The sequence below is a fragment of the Botryllus schlosseri genome, chromosome 8 (assembly GCF_051294905.1).
Source record: "Botryllus schlosseri isolate E-star chromosome 8, Bs_hap1, whole genome shotgun sequence".
Lineage (NCBI taxonomy): Eukaryota > Metazoa > Chordata > Ascidiacea > Stolidobranchia > Styelidae > Botryllus > Botryllus schlosseri.
Window position 1 is genome coordinate 12807098 of NC_137243.1, and position 17471 is coordinate 12824568.

The window sequence follows — 17471 nt, forward strand, 5'->3', positions numbered from 1 at the left end:
AATAAAAGCTCCGGTAGTCTGGAAGTACAACCACATGAGTTAGCAGTGCAAGTAGGCAACTTCGAGTACTTCTAAAAGTAAAAATACTTAGTCTCTGATGACCTCTGCTAAGTGACGGAAAACGTTGGAATCATGACTACGTTGTGATGTTGAAGTAGTCATTGATGCTACTAGGAGATGGTCAAAGTAGTCAAGCTACTCAAGTAGAAGTAGTGTCGACAAAATCTACTCAAGTACGAGTAGAAATACTTCTTACATGAGCAGCCTAAAACTACTTGAAGTAGAATTGACTGACTTTAAATCTGCTCAATTAAGTAAGTAGTTATGAAAACGATCGTAATTCGTTCGCATGAACTGTCAAAAGCTGCAAATTGAGTTATACGGAAGGTGTAGAGAGCTTAATTCATATTGATCCATCCCAGGAGGTGTCAATTTTTGACAGAATAAGCAATGGTCCACATCATGGGATGTAAATGATAGTATTGATATGGAAATGCGATACTAATCCATTGTTTACTCGAAGACCCCATCTAGAGAATGGCATGGCGCCCTCCCCCATATTACAAGGCCCCTAGTTCAGTCGAAGAGCAATACGGAAAAGTTGTGTCGGATACGGCTTAACACTTTGCGCGATTAGTATAGGCTACGTTAATTAAAAATATGGCAGGCAGTAAAAATGTTATATAGTGTATAGCTTTATTGTCGGAAAATGTAAGGCATTACTACACTTGCTTTTATACTTCATCATGTGTGTTCTCTAGACAAAAGAACTATAATTAGAACTCGACGTATAATACTCGTAATTGAAAGAAAAATACAAATACTACTTCTAAAAAGCGGACAGAAAGTATATGTCATGTCTTTTGTCCAGAAAGTTTCAATGGTGGTCTGCTAAAACAGGTCTCACGTTGTCAAAGTCCACTTTATCAGATTAGGACACGTCATGGGCTGCTAGATATAATAGGTTAGATTGCGAAACGGTAGTTTCAAACGTTATGGGGGCCATACCTACTGTGATGAAATATTTGGTATAGGCGACAATGCGGTGTCAACGCAACCCGGTATCTATGTTATATTCAGCGATACTTTCGTTAAAACATATTTTCCGCTCCATATCTACTATGCGCGAAGCGCAACGAAAATTCTTGGTATTACATCACTTTTATGAAAATTAAATGTTGGAACTACGTGAAAACAGTCCCGAAATTCCTTTGGCTAGCTTTCTTATTGGGGATTAATTAACCTACTTCTACTTGACAAACTGAAAATAGCGTAAAGTAAGTAAGTAGGTCACAAAATATTACGAAGAAGTAGCGAAAAAATATCTACTTGAGTAAGTACCAGAAGTAGAGGAAAACTAGTTGTGTACTTCGAAAAAGTTGAAGTAATTCGTTACTGACCACACCTCTGACGCTACTTGAGTAGGAGAAATGCCAAAAATATTTACTGGAGTTCAATCGGCGGTTGCAAATTCCGAATCGTACCCAAAGAACCATATATGCCCAAGCAAAAATTGGAAATGTACTCGAGTAGTATCCGTTTTGGTAAACTAGACCAATCTCATCTCGTCTTTTGATGATTCTACTCATCGTGAAAATGAGGAAAATTCAGAAAAAACATTATTTCTGGTTGGCAAGAAAATAATTACTTTAACTTGACAACATGTTCAAGTCGAAGTAGTTTCAAACATCGCCACTTACGTACAGTGAAAGAGATACAGTAATATATGGGTAGAAATACCTTGCTACTCGTCACCCTTCTCACAACTTTATGGTCGAGTCTGTGTGCTCCACTCATATTCCTAAATGCAGAATATCGGCTATGTATTGACGTCAAATGTCGATCTTCAAACGCTGCCATCATGAACTAACTAATAACTATATGATGGAGTGCATATAGTTACAAGTTTCTGCTATATAATATCGAAAGTCACATGAAATGCTTATATTTTACTTGGCGGAGGATGCTTGACTACGCAAATGCAAGGCCGCAGACAGAGCAAGATCATCGAGATATCTATAGGGAAAAAAATCCTACTCTTGTTTGGTCAAAGTAGAGGGCACAGACGACGTATGATGCGGATGCTCAGTCAACACAGTTGGGTACGAAAGACCTATATACTTCTATAAGATTATTCTGTCTCTGTTAGAAAGCGAAACATCGAAATCATGTGAAATTGTTGAATGTGTGTAGCGTAAAGTGAATCAGGCTGAAGACGATAGGCAATCAAATGTCAATATAATATAATGTCACCATATTCCTAAGTATTGTATATTTTAGGGTATTATGCATCGCAATGTCATGGTTTAGCCTGTATAAGACTTTGATTCATGTTTACCAAAAAGACGTCACGCATAATCCGGATATTATCGGCCTTTGGACATCCGAGTACCGCCGTCGTCTTCGCACAAACCTTTCATTCGTTTTGGAAGACCGAGTCGAGATCTTTCGCGCTGGGCGGTATGCGTACTTATATCGTAGATAACTAAACTGCGTTTAGTTTCGCCAGTCAGCGAATTAGTACTTACCGAAGTACCGGCGGTAGCGTCCGTCGCTGTCCTTATTTATACGTTATTCGTCAGGTAAAAACGCCTGACTAACCACCACAGGATTATAACCATACAGTGAATTGAAAAGATACGGTATATATAAGTTCTCGAAGCTCACTGTCCACACTCCATTCTAGTGCCTTTAGGAATTTGTTGTTCATGGCGCCCGGAGTCACTGGCAGAGTGGTAATGACTTTGTCGGGGATAAAAAAAATGTCTTGCTTTTATATAGGAACAGCTTCTTGGAGGTACGGAACTTCAATATACAATTGGAGAGTATATTCATATTGAAATGAACCCGAATATTTTCGGCTGACACCCGTCAGGGGTAATCGTCAGCAACTAGTTGAGAATTGAAAAGAACAACGTATATCAACAATCGTATTTTGTGTTACGATTGTTGATATATGCTGTTCTTTTGAATTCTCTACTAGTTTCTGACGATTACCCCTGGCCCTGACGAGTGTCAGCTGAAAATATTCGGGTTCATTTCAATATTTTATATAGGAGTGAAGAGTGTCTTATGTCGGTCACACTATATTAATATATTTAAAGCTCTTCAGACTCTCTCACTTGAAGCTAATTCAAGTATATTATCTAGCTTATTGGAAATTTATTGTGCGCGATTTGGCAAATATCTGCTGAGCAGAGAATCAGAAGTTGCTTTATTGAGCTAGATTTTTCGCTGGACTGCTTGAAACAAGGTCTTGTTTTCAAATACGAATCTTCCTTAGTGTGCCTTACTGGTAATTGTCCTTTCCATGACTCCCGATGTGGCACAAATCAAGTGAATTGCAAAAAAATTGTGTTTGTAAGTTGCAACCAACACATATTCCGTATAAACTGAAAACCTATCCTTCGTATTGGCTATTGATATACAGATGAGCAAAAGGGGTTAGCCTACCTTGCATGAATTAACATTTAAAAAAAACTGTTGACAGACAGCCGAAATGCAGACTGTCTCGCATGTCCCCATTACAATACCTGTATCTTCTTTGATGTTATATGGTCCATTAAAGACTAGATTATACAAAATGATGCCCAGCTTATGCAACAGCAAGCTACTATGATCGATCGATTTTTTATTTAGTTGTCCAAGTTCAGTGAATTTTTACTAAAACAGTACTGCCAATATCATTTTAACTGACTACTATCGATTTTAGGTTGCCTTTTCAGCAATGTCATATTAGTCTGTCAAGTGTAAGTGATATCACCAACACCTTTCAACCTAATACGCACCTCGCTTACCAACAACTTTATCGGTGGATATAGTAGCCTGATAATGAGTAAAGATGACTCGTCAACATCAAAAGTCAATGTGGCTGTACGGGTTCGGCCGTTCAATAAAAGAGGTAAGAATTTACATATATTGGAATAAAATTTCATGCAGTCATACAAGACAAGTTACAGTGCATCTTATAATTTATATTATGATCTACAAATTTCATTGCAGCTTTCTTTTTTCGGATAATGACTGGAATGACCAGTGTATAAAAGACGAGTAAATTCCTATTGTTTATAAAACAACTCACCAATTGCCCATTGTTTTTCATTGTATTTGTTACATGCGTTTTCTCAATTCATAGTTGCGCGACAATCAGATTCCAATGTCTTGTTCTAGTTTATTGTTTGGTGAATTGAGTCTGGTGACTCTGTGTACTTTGCTATCATAAAGTTACAAACCTTTAAGCCTAAAATCAGTATGTAGTCTACTTTTAATTTAACACATCATTACTTCACCATATTTGCAATAACTTTTTCTTTATTATGTAGCATACTCAATTTTGTTATGGCAATATTCGAAATAATATTTTGGATTAAAAAATTCGACTACCTCACAGTATGAGTGAAATAGGATTGAAAGGGTAATAATTCGAGTCAATTGTTTGTCTCAGCAGCAAGCACTGTGATTTTTATTCTCCCATATATCCCTAATTGACATTTATGGTACTTTACGACACCCTTCACTTCAATTGATAGTTCAATTATGTCCGAGTCATACTATACTGTCAAATACGTTGCTATTATCTTTCTGCATAGCATATAGGCTAGGCTACTTAAGGGATTCTGTACATTTGAATATACTATTCCAATATATATTGAAGTTCTGTACCTCCAAGAAGCTCGGATGTTATTCTATCAGTATTTTCTTAATATGCATAAACTACCAAGTGATATTCATCTCCAAGGATAACAGTAAGTTTGCAGTTGTGACTGTAATTAGCTGATATGTTTGCACTGATAATTTTATATAATCTAGAAGGGATTTGGCAGGCAAAATGACATGGAGGTTCAAAGCAGAAATAAATAATATCCCCCATGAGAAAAAGTTGTCCGATTATCCACATTGCTATGGTGATTCCACTTCTAACTGTTAGTTAGATCCATACCCTGTGGCCTGCGCGATTTGTATTTTTGATAAGAAATTGATCTTTTAACTATTAAACGCTGGGTTTTCTGTACACCAGAAAAAGAGCTGAACTCATTCTGTGTTGTGGAGATGGAAAATAACCAAACGATACTTCGCCCTCCACCTGCAACTGCGAAAGGATCTGATAAGTAAGAAATTTAGACTTTGGTAGGGTAGCTTGGATTAGGATATTATTTATTGGCTGAAATGTTTACATTCCCCAGCCTGACTAGGATATTGATTTTTTTGAACTTTTTGCACTGTACTTGACGAGGTCTGCATCGCATAAAATGTTCACTAATAAGAAGAAATATCACTAGTTTGGTTTCATTGTTGTATTGACATATCCTTCTGGGCAATTTGGCTCGCACCGCGATGAGGAACGCATTAAAATTTCACCATTAGGACATGAAATATGCATGTCTGGCATGACGACAGTTTCCAAAAAAAGCCTGTGGAATGTATTTCGCTTTCCAGTCAGCCACTAGGTCGACGCCATGGGTTTTTGACGGTCTACAATATATTCTGTTGTCTAGTAGTTGATATCGTTTGCATATAGCAATTTTTGGACTCGCATCCGTTTCACAATTATCAAATTTTTGTGTCATATCATGATGAAAGGGTAGATGACACTCTACATAGCCTGGTACAAGCCCAACACCCAATGTTTTGAGTCATATTCTACCCCCAGTGTCATAAGTATTTGTAATCAGACGTGGGGCGATTCCTACATCAATGTAATGTACAATTTCAGCCACATCTCGCTGTTGTCTATTTAGCTACTATATGAATAGCCTGCATACGAAAATAATCATGAATAATCACGAATACATTTATTTTGCATCCTTGAACTCGAGCCTCGAACGCACGTAGAATACAGTAATGATTGTGATGAGACCTCATGAGAGAATTTTTTGAAAAATGTGACGTCATTTGCTTGCTCGTCCGGCATCGGCAATTTTCATTCTAGCGGCCATCGATGCTAACATGTTATATAAGCGGATGAATGCAAGTAAAAATTTTGAATAAAGATTTGCAAAATAACTGGAGACAGTGTCAAGTAGAACCACAGCAAAGTAAGCAGTAAATTTTGTTATAATGAACAATTATACATACATTACAATTCACTAAATATGGATATTGCAAGATGGAGCAAATGTTGTGTTATATTGATTTGATATTGAAATCTGGCATGTTATTAATAGTGATTATATGCGAGTCTAAGCAAAGTGGTGATTATCGTACTCCTCCAAGCTAGGTATTTGTTGGTGTCCAGACATGGAATGGATAGGGTGTTTTACTACTACATCGAGTGGAGTCAATAATTTATTGGCACACACTATTCCATCATCACAAGTATTCAATTTATGCCATAGTCCTTGCCGGATGAAAAATTTGACTAATCACCCTATTAATAAGAAGTCGATTTGCAATTATGATTACTTTGGATATTTTTCAACGTAATTAATCATGATTACATGAAAATGGTGTAATCGTGGTAATCGATACGAGATCACAAGTCACGATCACCCCATGTCTGTTTGTGGTGCCTTATTCACCACATAATGGTGACTGAATCTATTCTTGATGGTTATGGCAACCATAATTTGTGGTTTTTATCCGTAGAGGGTCCAGACCAATTTGAATTGTTACTAGTATTGCTGATCGAACGAGCCCATGTCAAACAATAGTATACTGATTATTATTCAGGGTACTTATCATGACATACGTGCCCAACTACTTGATCACATTCGATTATGTGACACCACAATGCAGAATTCGTTGGTTTCTTGTGCTGCAGAGTCCATTACCGTTTCGCACTGACATTTTCCTTTTGTTTTGCATGGCTGCTCCTTGAAGAAGACAGATTAAGGTATGGTAATCTGATAGTATGCTTTTTTGTGCCTAACCTGTAATTCATCCACTAATCAGTGCTAATCTTACTGATAGGCTTCTAACATTCCTAATTACCACCTCATTAGAGGTGAGATATGTTGACTTGCTGCCTTTGTTTTGTTTGTTACATATCCATGCATTTGATTTTGCCTCATTTTATTTTCAAGACCTTTGCTTTCGACCATTGCTTTTGGTCAATGGATGCTTCCCAAGAGGATAAATTTGCAAATCAGGAGACAGTGTTTGAAAAGCTTGGCTTGGACTTACTCAGTAATGTCTTCTGTGGATATAACGCCTGTATATTTGCCTATGGACAAACAGGTACAGTTTTTCAAATGGCTCTTATTTCAATACATGTGAAAATGAAACCAGCTCTAGTGCCCACTGCCCATACATTTAATCACTTTCCGAATTGTTTATCTGTATGTAATTGTTATCTCTACTTTATGATCTGATATTGTTATAATGACCATCATTAATTAGAATACTTCCTGGGTGTGAATAACCACAAGTTGTTCTTATTGCAATATTAGGCCTGTTTCATAGCTCCTTGTTAACTCTTGAAATAAGTGTTAGATGCACCAATACATTGATCACCTAACCACAATGAAGTGGTTGTTTACCTTGAAAGGCTACTTGACTCGATTGCATAGTGCCTTAGGGCCAAGATGTCACAAATTCAGCATTGCTCTTTCTCAAAGTGTTGATTGCTGTCCATTGATATTGTGTTTAATCTCTTGTGGCCACTCTTATTATAGGTTATGCATATATGACATAGTGCAGAGCTATCGGATGACCCAGTGACCTTCCACGGATTGTGTATCTATATGACTCTTTGATACATGCTGTCTGGTTGGTGGTAAATGGACTGTTTAGTGTGTACTTCACAGGGGTAAAATCATGACATCCCCAGAACTTTTATGTCAACACTTCACAACCAGTCCTGTAATTTAGCCACGTACAATTTTTGTATTTGTAACACTTTTTCTACACTTTGCTTGATACAAGACAATATGTGTTTACTTATTCAATTTTTCTTTGTAGACCTATGCGTGATATCGTTGTTTTGCGACAGGTTCTGGAAAGTCTTACTCGATGATGGGATCGCGTGACCAGCCTGGTTTAATACCGAGGCTTTGCCTTGCGCTCTTTGAAAAAATCGGCGAGGCCACTACGGACGAACTGTCCTTCAAAGTAGAAGTTTCTTATATGGAGATCTATAACGAAAAAGTACGGGATCTTCTAGATCCTGCTGGGTGAGTGTCGTTCGATCGCTGGCTATTGAAGCTTTGGATTGTAGCTGTTCGGAATTGATATATAGTGGACATAGTCACCATAATTATCAACATCTGATGTTCATTTTGCTTAAGAGTCGATTGATTTCTCTTGGAAATCAACCTGATGGTTGTGAAAATATTTGATCAATTTTACTTAATTGTGATAGTACGGTATTGGCCATTGGCCAATTAACGATTCATCTCCTTTGATTGATCCAAGTGCTTTCAATATAGTGTCTTGCTTGGCTCGAAAATATGTACTTATGACCTTTGAACATCGATTTTAACGATGATGGACACGTTTGATATTCAACATACCTGCTCAATGTGATACGTGAGGAATTATTGATCTCGAAGAGCTAAAAATATCCTCTTGATTTAGAATATGTGGTTCACTCTGTACAGTGTCAACTTGTCAAGTAGATCATCAGTCAATATTAACTCTATTGTATTTCAAGGTCATTGTTTCATATGGTTATACCTATATTAGATGGGACCGGTATTTCTGTAAAACGTACCTTTGAGATTTGACAAAGTGAATATATAATTCATGTCCAAGTGGAAAATAGCATTGAAGTTGTTATGCGATAACTTAGATGCCGGTTTTACGAATTTTACACCACAAAACATGGGAGGTGTTGCTTATCTTGTGAAGTTCTTATCAGACTGATAAAGCGTACCTGTGTGACACGCATGCATGTTAATAGGCGTACTGATTACACGTATTTCAAGCTTTCTGTGTGTGATCGATTCGACAAATGCGTCCATACAGTGGTAATGGTAGGTAACCGATTGCATTGTAGCGGAAAACGGCATCTTAAAGTCCGCGAACACAAGTCTCTTGGGCCCTACGTCGACGGATTGCAACAATTGGCCGCGTCGACTGCCGGTGACGTTCAGGTACGCATACTGCGATACACAACCAAATGCGCCCCCCAAATACTGTACTTTTTTCACCAACAGGAACTCATGTCTGAGGGTAATAAATCAAGGACAGTCGCGGCTACTAAGATGAACGCCGAGTCTTCGAGATCTCATGCCGTTTTCACTCTGATCGTCACACAAACGCTGGTTGACGTGCAAACAAAGGTGCCGATTTGTTGTGTACAGTGGAATACAGGGTGTTTAATATACGCCTGTAATCTGCGGCATTATCCTGTCACCTTCGCCTGTCTATCTAATACTGATAGTAATCTTTGCAAACAATGAAATTTTTAACGTCGCGGTACCCGATATGGGCTGAATTTTAAAGGACATTGTTAGTGTTTGTGGGATAGTATTACGTCAGATTTATGTTTTTTAACTGATGTTCCAAGTTGCTGAATCTACAGCTCGATATTATCCCTTTATGACATGATTCATAAGTCTTGTTATCGTATTAAGGTATGCGTCATGCATGTTCCTCAAACGGAACCAACACTTGAAAGGAAAACGATGTCAGTTACAAACTAGGTGATTTCACCAAGTGTAATGTTTCGCTTACTGAATTTATAAAAAAATTAGTCTGTGATTGAGACCAAGCAGTAATGGCTTGGCGGATTCTGTAGGCCATTTCGGGCTAGTAGTACATAGTCTGACGAGATGAAGATTCTCAAAATTGAACTGTTTGGTAATATTGATCATGTATGGGCATTACGTGATTGGGAATGACCAGAGCTGGTCAGTAATAAAGTAATAAAGTATTTCTACTTGTTCCGAATACTCGTGTTGGGTTTGGTCACTTGCACTAGCACTACGTACTCAGGTGGTTATGTTTTCGACTTCTTCAACTTCTACTTCACAGTTTATCTGGCAAAGCCACTCGCTTTTCACACTTTTGATCTTGAAAGGATAAAGTATGTGATCCCTTAGCCTTATCTACTTGTGAGTGTTTTGAGACCTTCCTTTTCTAATTCTGCTTAAAGTAGGTTACATGTTTTGGAGATCCCCACTTACACTTATAATTGATTACGGTAGAAGTTTCTGGCATTACTACTACCTGAGTACCGACGCTGGCTACTTTACCCGTTCTGGAAATGACATCGCATATTCTCTTCCACCCAAGCCCTCATTATGAATTGAATCCATTGTTGTGAAATGGCTAAAATCAGATAACCCTCTTCCCACCTTTCCAAGCTCGACTCTGGACCCCTTTAAAATCCCTTGTTGTTCTCTGCTTATGCCTTATTCTAAATGTATATTTGTATATTCTTCATATTGTTTCTTCACACTGTTGTTGTACGCTGTCTTAACGTCCCACACATTCAGTCATCATTAGGGCACCATATATTGTTTGTGTTTCGCTACCCCTTTGCCTGGAGTAAGTCATTATTCACATATCTGTACTGAATTGAATCTATTCAAATGTATATTGGCATATGGCATATGTTTGTGCGTATAGAGATTTTAATGCTAGCAAGATTATCTTATCCTTGTTGCATTGGCTCTTATACTAGATTTACCCTGATTAATCTATTAGAATTTAGAACGTTGTCTGTTTTCAATATAGCCCTCCTCTCCCCCCTTTTGTTTTACATCTCCCTTCTTTTTGTTTTACATCTCCCTCCTTTTCTTTCGGCTGACTGCGCGCCTGATGCTATGTGTTTTCATGTGTTCTTTTTTGTCGCAGGTCTCGGGCGAGAGAGTCAGCAAAGTGAGCCTGGTCGATCTCGCCGGCAGCGAACGCGCCTCGAAAACGGGCGCCGCTGGCGATCGTCTCAAAGAAGGCAGCAACATCAATAAGTAATGAGCCTGTTGCGTGTCGACGCCTTCTTTGGTGGTAATTTTATTTCCGTCTTTCAGATCTTTAACAACGCTCGGGCTGGTGATAAGCTCGCTGGCCGATCAGGCGTCCGGGAAGGCGAAATCAAAATTCGTCCCTTACCGAGATTCGGTTTTGACGTGGATATTGAAAGTAATTTTCCTCTATATTCCTACTCGATGTGTGTGTGAAGTCTATGAGGAACAATTAATTTTCCTGCCTCACTCATTGGTGCGGGTACCTAGCTTTGCAATACTCGAGTGAATGCTTGTACTACTAACTCAAGTTCTTATGTTTTCAAATTACTTCTACTTTACTTGAGTAGGTACCAAGAATGATCACATTAACCACCTTTCTAGCTTTTTATTCCGGTGTGTGTATGTTTATTTACGCTTTTGGAACTAGTCCGGTATTTATCGAGTCGTTAGAGTATCACGTTGTCGCAATATACTTGCTAGGACTTATTGAACGCTTTCCAAGCTTCTGCCGAATACATCCTGGTAGCGCTTTGATGATCTGCCAAATTCTTTCGCTGGTCAACAGCAGGTTGCTGGTATGAATTTAAAAAAGTTACCGAGAACCTGTGTGACTGACACCCGTATTTTAGCGAGTCATTATTCATGATCACAACCTACTTCCTGAATGCTTTCCAAACTATCGTCAAATGCAACTTCGTAGTGCTTTTGACATGGGATATTCTATCACTGATAAACAAAATTAACTGTTATAAATTTAAAATGTTAACAAGAAACTCTGTAACTGAAGCATGTCCTGTTTCTAACGTGTCATTAGTGTTGTCGCTACCAACTCCTTAAGGCACCTTGAATGCTTTCCAAACTTCTGTCGAACAAAAATTGGTAGCGATTTCGGTATGGGAAATACTTTCGCTGGTAAACAATAATTGTTGTTTTAAATTTTAAAATTCATAGAGAACCTGTGTGTGTGAGACACTACACTTTTTATTTATGTTAAAGCTAGTGAGACCAACGGATATTTTACAGTGTTATATGTCCGTGAAATTCAGAAAGTATATGTTGTATCTATTTGTTACAGGACAATTTGGGTGGAAACAGTCGGACGGCTATGATCGCCACGATAAGTCCAGCCGCCGATAACTACGAGGAGACCCTTTCAACGTTGAGGTGCGAAATTTCTTGCCGAACACGATATATTCGAGCGTTACAGATACTGGTCCTGAGTCACTATTGATAGCGATTAATGTCGAAATCAGAGATCTTGTGTTCTGTCGCAACGAGAGAGGCGCGAGCCACCCGATCCTACTTCAACGCCCTTCAAATATTGACATATCGTAGCGCACGAGACGCCCGTTTCAAGATTGAAGTGTCATGAGTATTACTCACGTCGGCGTGCAGACTATGGCCCGTATTCAAGAAACCTCACTCAGTGCTCAAACTCACTTTGCGTCAAAATTGCGTAACAATCGGTATTCAGAGAGCGCAACTCGAGAATGAGTTTGAGCAGGGCTGGAGTCGTACTTCACGGTCTGTCGAGCTCGACTTCGAGCTGTTTGGTATTCAGAGACGATGCGCGGTGGCTGACGAGCTGAGAATTTGGCAGTGGAGTGCGCGTTTTCTGAGTCGAGCCGGGGGCAGTCTCAAGGCTTTACTCGAACACTTTGCACTGACTTTTCTGGTAGTATGCTGCGGGATGATGGGCTGTGCACATATATTAATCGTATTTATGATCTTCATGGTAAACTATACCGGTATAGAACATTGTAAAGTCCACAGAGTTCGATCATTTTCATGTAATATCTGGCTTTAATAAGCTGTATAATAGTGTACTGTATATCAATGAAATGGTAGTTGTGTAGTATGGCAGTGATGTGGTAGTATTCATACAAGCCTTGCTTTTTCGCAGTTTTCTCGATGTGTCTGCCACATGATAATGTTTAGGTAAAGCAAACTATAATGTTGGATTTCAACAGAAACATTTTTCCAGTTCCAGTTCCAGTATGTAAAAATTAAGGTTTAGTTTGGCTGACAAGAGCCGTCTTATGACTCTTGTAAGCGCAAAGCTGGATGTACTTGAGGATAAAAGAAATGATGGAAATTCTATCCAAAGGAAAAATGCTGCATGGGAAGATCTTGCCGTTCAATACAATTCCTTCCCGGATGCTCAAAAGGTATCATCCAAGCAGCTTAAAAAATGTTGGAAAAACATGAAGGCGAGGTAAGATTTTTGATGAAATTCTAGGAATATGCCGAGGTGGGTTCTAATGCGTAGCGTATGCATTTCAACAGATCGAAAGAAGATATTACAGAGGAACGTGCCCACCTGGCTGCAACTGGCGGAGGTCCTCCAACCAAGGCAGTACCAGAGATGTCACAACTCACAGATGATCCATAGCATGATACCAGAACAATTGGAGCCACTCCAGAACGACTTTGATTCTGATCAAGTGATGTTTGTGGACCGTTCCGTAGCATCGACATCTTCAGGTACGGTATGCCATAATAATGGACACTTCATTGATAAAAGCATCATATCAAGCACTGCTCCTCACAATTGGTAGTCAATGGTATTCGCTGTTGATATTTGAGCATCGTTGACTCTGGTTATGTAGGTTTTGCTGCGTGTTGGGTTAATGCTTAGCTGCGACTCCTCTACATACCAAATTTGTGCCATACCTCCAAAATCGCTCTGTATAATAACTGTAAAGCCATATATTCGCAAACCCAAAAGCTAACACTGACCAGAATTAGCAATGCGCATTGATTGATAGTCATGAGGACCATAGCCAGTCAATGGTGATCAGTAGGGCAAGTTTTTGCAACTTTTTTTACACCTTCCGGCAGCTTCCTACATACTCAGAAGTTATGTAGGATGCTGTTTTAAGCTGTTTGAAGGAAACTTATTGTGTAACTTTTTGCAACTTTTCTCCATTTTTTTCATGCAACTTTTTGCAAATTTTTCGATTTTTCATGAAACTTTTTTCGATTTTTCATGAAACTCCTTGCAAATTTTTGATGCGACCAACTTTTTACTGGAATTATTTGGCACTATATGTAAATAGATCGCTTGATTATGTCACTGTCGTTTAAATTTGACGTCCTTTCTGATTTGACGTACATTCAGGCTAGACCGACGAAAATTATATTTTTACTGGGTCAATTTTTTCGGGCGATTGATTTTGTTGAAGTCGCTAACACTGAGGGCGGAGATAATAAAGTCAGCTGATCCGGAAAAATGCTAATCGTGTGAATAAATACTGCTAATGGCGACGCGAAGAAGTTGGAAGTTGGCAGTTTTCAATCAAGTGGCGTTATCTGTTGCATCATAATGCGGAAACGCGTAATAGGCTGTCAGTTGTCAAGTTGTTGAATGAAACAGCAGCCTGCTGACAACCATACTACCACTGTAATAGGTAGAATTATCATCATCGCCAAACGAAAGTCGTGTCCAATTAGTACGGTACAGCTAAGAAACGGATTATAGAACATTGATATCGCTCTGCAATGGTGGGTACTTAATTCGTTGATTGTTTGGTGAAGCCATTACCTAGTTGACAATCGGTACGGTCATTATCGGAAATATTTGTGCGTAGGAACGGTACGCAGCGTACGCAGTTATCGATAGTTTAATCCGGTTTGTTAAATCATGAGATTAACACCAACTTTATGAGCTGCGATCAACCGGTTTCCTTAATCCTGGGTTGATAAATCCTGAGGAACGCGATAATCGACTTCAAGGCTAATCCAACTTTATTATCTCTGCCCTGAGTTTTGCTACAGTACCTTGGATACAGATTCATTCGAGCATCCCATAACCTAATATTTTGAAGGAAATTTATTGTCCATAAATGCAACGTTTTAGTGCGACTTTTGTGAAAAATAAATGCAACTTTCCACGGATTTGACTGCAACAAAAACTTGCCCTAGTGATCAGGGTCTGGGACATATCCACGATGTGATGTTGACATCGATATTGTTCATTATTAATGAGCGTTAACTAAAATCCGTGTAAATATATACAGATACATGACTAACATTCTGAGCAAAGCTTTATAAGAATATATAAGATATTTAGAATTTATACGCATTTGCTATGCAATGAGGGCTTTCTATATCATATGTCCCTATTTCAGATGTAACTTCACGACTGCAACTCCGGCTTCAAGGCCGGTGATGAAAGAAACGGAAAAGACAGGGTTGCCAAGAAAGAAACCAAAAAGAGCTGAAGTTATTAACTTCATATCGGATGCCATGTTCTTGGAGCATGAGCTGAAAGTGGAAAAGATTAAATTGGAAATTGACTGCTTGCAACAGCAAAGGCTCTTAGTAGAGAAGCAGCAGTCCGTTGCTGATCTGCAGTCGTCACTTGTGGCCAAGCAGCTGTTGATAGCAGATGTAAGGCAAAAGCTTGAAGGCTTGCCTGCACCAGACCCACTAGAAACTGGTCTACCTACTTTATAAAAGCTTTCAATTAAGATTCATTGCTTCTGCTTGCAGCACCGTGATGCAAATATTTTTTTGTGCAATTTCCATTTACCTGCGCATTATTGATGTTACTATGCCTTTACTTGCAGCAATTTGACATGAATGCTTTCCTTGTGCCATACCCATTTAACTGTGGAATATTGATACCTGCTATGCTTGTACTTGCAGCAATGTGACATGAATGCTTTCTTGTGCCATACCCGTTTAACTGTTGATTATTGATAGTTTCTATGCTTGTACTTGCAGCAATGTGACATGAATGCTTTCTTGTGCCATACCCCCGTTAAACTGTTGATTATTGATAGTTTCTATGCTTGTACTTGCAGCAATGTGACGCAAATACTCTTTTTGGCTATTCCTATTTGCCTGTGCCTTATTGATGTTGTCATGCTTGTATTTGCAGCAATGTGACATGAATGCTTCTCTTGTACCATACCCTTTTAACCGTGCATTATTGATAGTTACTATGCCTCTAATTGCAGCACCGTGACATCAATACGTTTCTTTTGCTATATCCGTTTAACTGCACAAGCCTTGACTTGCAACACCGCACCGTGATATTTATGCTTTTTTCGCTATGCTCATGTAACCGTGGATTATTGATAGTTACTGTTCCACTTCTTTTTTTTCTACCCTGTACCATTTCGTTCGGTTCCATACAAGTGATACCGCAGTTTCTTTATTTGTGATAACAAATTAAATTTCATTCGTAAAGTGGGTTTCTACGATCCGTCGTCTCCGAGCTAGGCCTCTCAGGGAGCCTCATACAACTTCTTGTGGGATGACAGGGACATCAGTTTCATTGTTGATGATGCACCTAAATTTGAAGGGAGTTAAACGCTTGATATTAAAAATATCAAGAAATATATTACCTGTGCTCTCTGGCATAGTTGTATAACACTGCTGTTAACATCACAGTCATTGATGTGTCGCCCGTAGACCCAGTGATAAGTAGGAGAACAGCCTCTTCCACAATCAAAAGTCCTCTATAGTTATTCTGGAGTATATTAGAATATATTCAGCAGCTGTTTGTCGTAAAATCGTGTGGCCTCATTGGGTGCCACTTCACCTTGTGGGAATTTGATGTATGCTGAAGCTGAGCTTTTATGAGCTATGGCAATACTGTCCAGCTTCACCAATCCACCAACCAACGGTGAGCTGGGAGACATGTTCCAGTTCCCCAGCAACAACTTGAAAGCTTCCTGTGGGGTAAAAGCGCAAAACAACTAGGAACTTCAACAACGGGGGCAGGGGCAGGCCTTTGTTGGATGGGCTGGTAAGGTCATGTAGGATCTCCATAATCCACTAACACCGGCTTTCGTAAGCCTATAGCGATCAGAACACAGTTCCTCAGTGATGTATTCCACGGGATTACCAAAATCTGTAAGGCACTTCCGTACTTGCTGCAGTCTGTTTCCATTCACTTGCATGTAATATTCTAACATATCTATGTCAATAGCTATTTTATCTGAAAGGAATGAAACACGTACCGTATACCTATCTGCCAATATGGAATCGGTGTCTCGTGCACACCAAAGATTCTACTAACTGTCCTCACGGTGTGATACTGCACACCAAATATATTACGCTAAACGTACCGGGATTCCAACCCGGCATCTTAACAGTTCATACCGAGCGAGCGCACGGCGCACAGTTGCGAATGATGCCAGACGTGTCGAGTAAGACTCGAAACTGAGCAAAGCCAGAAAATGTCTTTGAATACCAAGGAGCTACTCCAATGGAGTTGAACTCCGCCTTTACTCCGTCGAGTAAGCCTTGAGTTTGAGTTCGAGGCGTCTCTTTGAATACGGGCCTGTGTGATCTTCTGTGATTGAAAAATTCCTCAACACGTTTTTAGATATGCGGACCGCGCGAAACGGATCGTCAACCAGGCCGTTATCAACGAGGATCCCAACGCGAAGATCATTCGCGAACTCCGAGAAGAGGTTGAAAAATTGCAGTCGCAGCTGCGAGAATCTGAGGTTTCATTATCAGTTTTATTGTTACTAAATTTTGCCTGTCAGGAATTTAACGTTGTGTGCTTTATCGCTTGTATCGAAAATGCGATGTTATTTCCCCGAAATCACATTCGCACGAGATTTATATCCTGTCAAGACACACCCAAACATAATAGCATGC

General features: G+C 39.2%; 2 protein-coding genes and 1 long non-coding RNA gene across 6 annotated transcripts in view; 2 read left to right on the forward strand and 1 right to left on the reverse strand.

The window, feature by feature from the left end:
• Positions 1–3062: 3062 nt before the first annotated feature.
• Positions 3063–17471, forward strand: part of LOC145444703 (kinesin-like protein KIF13A) — a 70031-nt gene continuing 55622 nt past the window's right edge. For 2 of the 4 annotated variants that reach the window (XR_013916764.1, XM_080322706.1), the window contains exons 1-11: positions 3064–3901; positions 5018–5108; positions 6820–6832; positions 7023–7176; positions 7931–8111; positions 8936–9032; positions 9096–9221; positions 10741–10853; positions 10914–11025; positions 11926–12014; positions 17191–17314. Coding sequence is in view for 3 of the 4 variants with exons in the window: in XM_080322706.1 (XP_080178832.1) it covers positions 3832–3901; positions 5018–5108; positions 6820–6832; positions 7023–7176; positions 7931–8111; positions 8936–9032; positions 9096–9221; positions 10741–10853; positions 10914–11025; positions 11926–12014; positions 17191–17314 (1170 nt within the window). In the remaining variant the exon portion in view is untranslated. Of the gene's footprint in view, positions 3902–5017; positions 5109–6819; positions 6833–7022; positions 7177–7930; positions 8112–8935; positions 9033–9095; positions 9222–10740; positions 10854–10913; positions 11026–11925; positions 12015–17190; positions 17315–17471 lie in introns of all 4 variants that reach the window. The other 2 variants (XM_080322707.1, XM_080322709.1) reach the window with 2 other exon arrangements.
• LOC145444714 (myb/SANT-like DNA-binding domain-containing protein 3) lies at positions 12247–16046 on the forward strand. The gene is made up of 3 exons (XM_080322723.1): positions 12247–13065; positions 13137–13334; positions 14981–16046. Exons 1-2 carry the CDS (start codon positions 12890–12892, stop codon positions 13240–13242), a joined length of 282 nt encoding a protein of 93 aa, XP_080178849.1. The 5' UTR covers positions 12247–12889; the 3' UTR covers positions 13243–13334; positions 14981–16046.
• LOC145444717 (uncharacterized) lies at positions 15996–17148 on the reverse strand. The gene is made up of 2 exons (XR_013916768.1): positions 16205–17148; positions 15996–16149 (listed from the first exon to the last, which is right to left on the reverse strand). It is a non-coding gene; the product is annotated as an uncharacterized LOC145444717 (long non-coding RNA).

Coding starts and splice junctions, on each gene's coding strand:
- LOC145444714 (XM_080322723.1), top strand. CDS start 12,890: ATGACTCTTGTAAGCGCAAAGCTGGATGTACTTGAGGATAAAAGAAAT. Junction 13,066..13,136: donor TGGAAAAACATGAAGGCGAG/GTAAGATTTTTG, acceptor GCATTTCAACAG/ATCGAAAGAAGATATTACAG.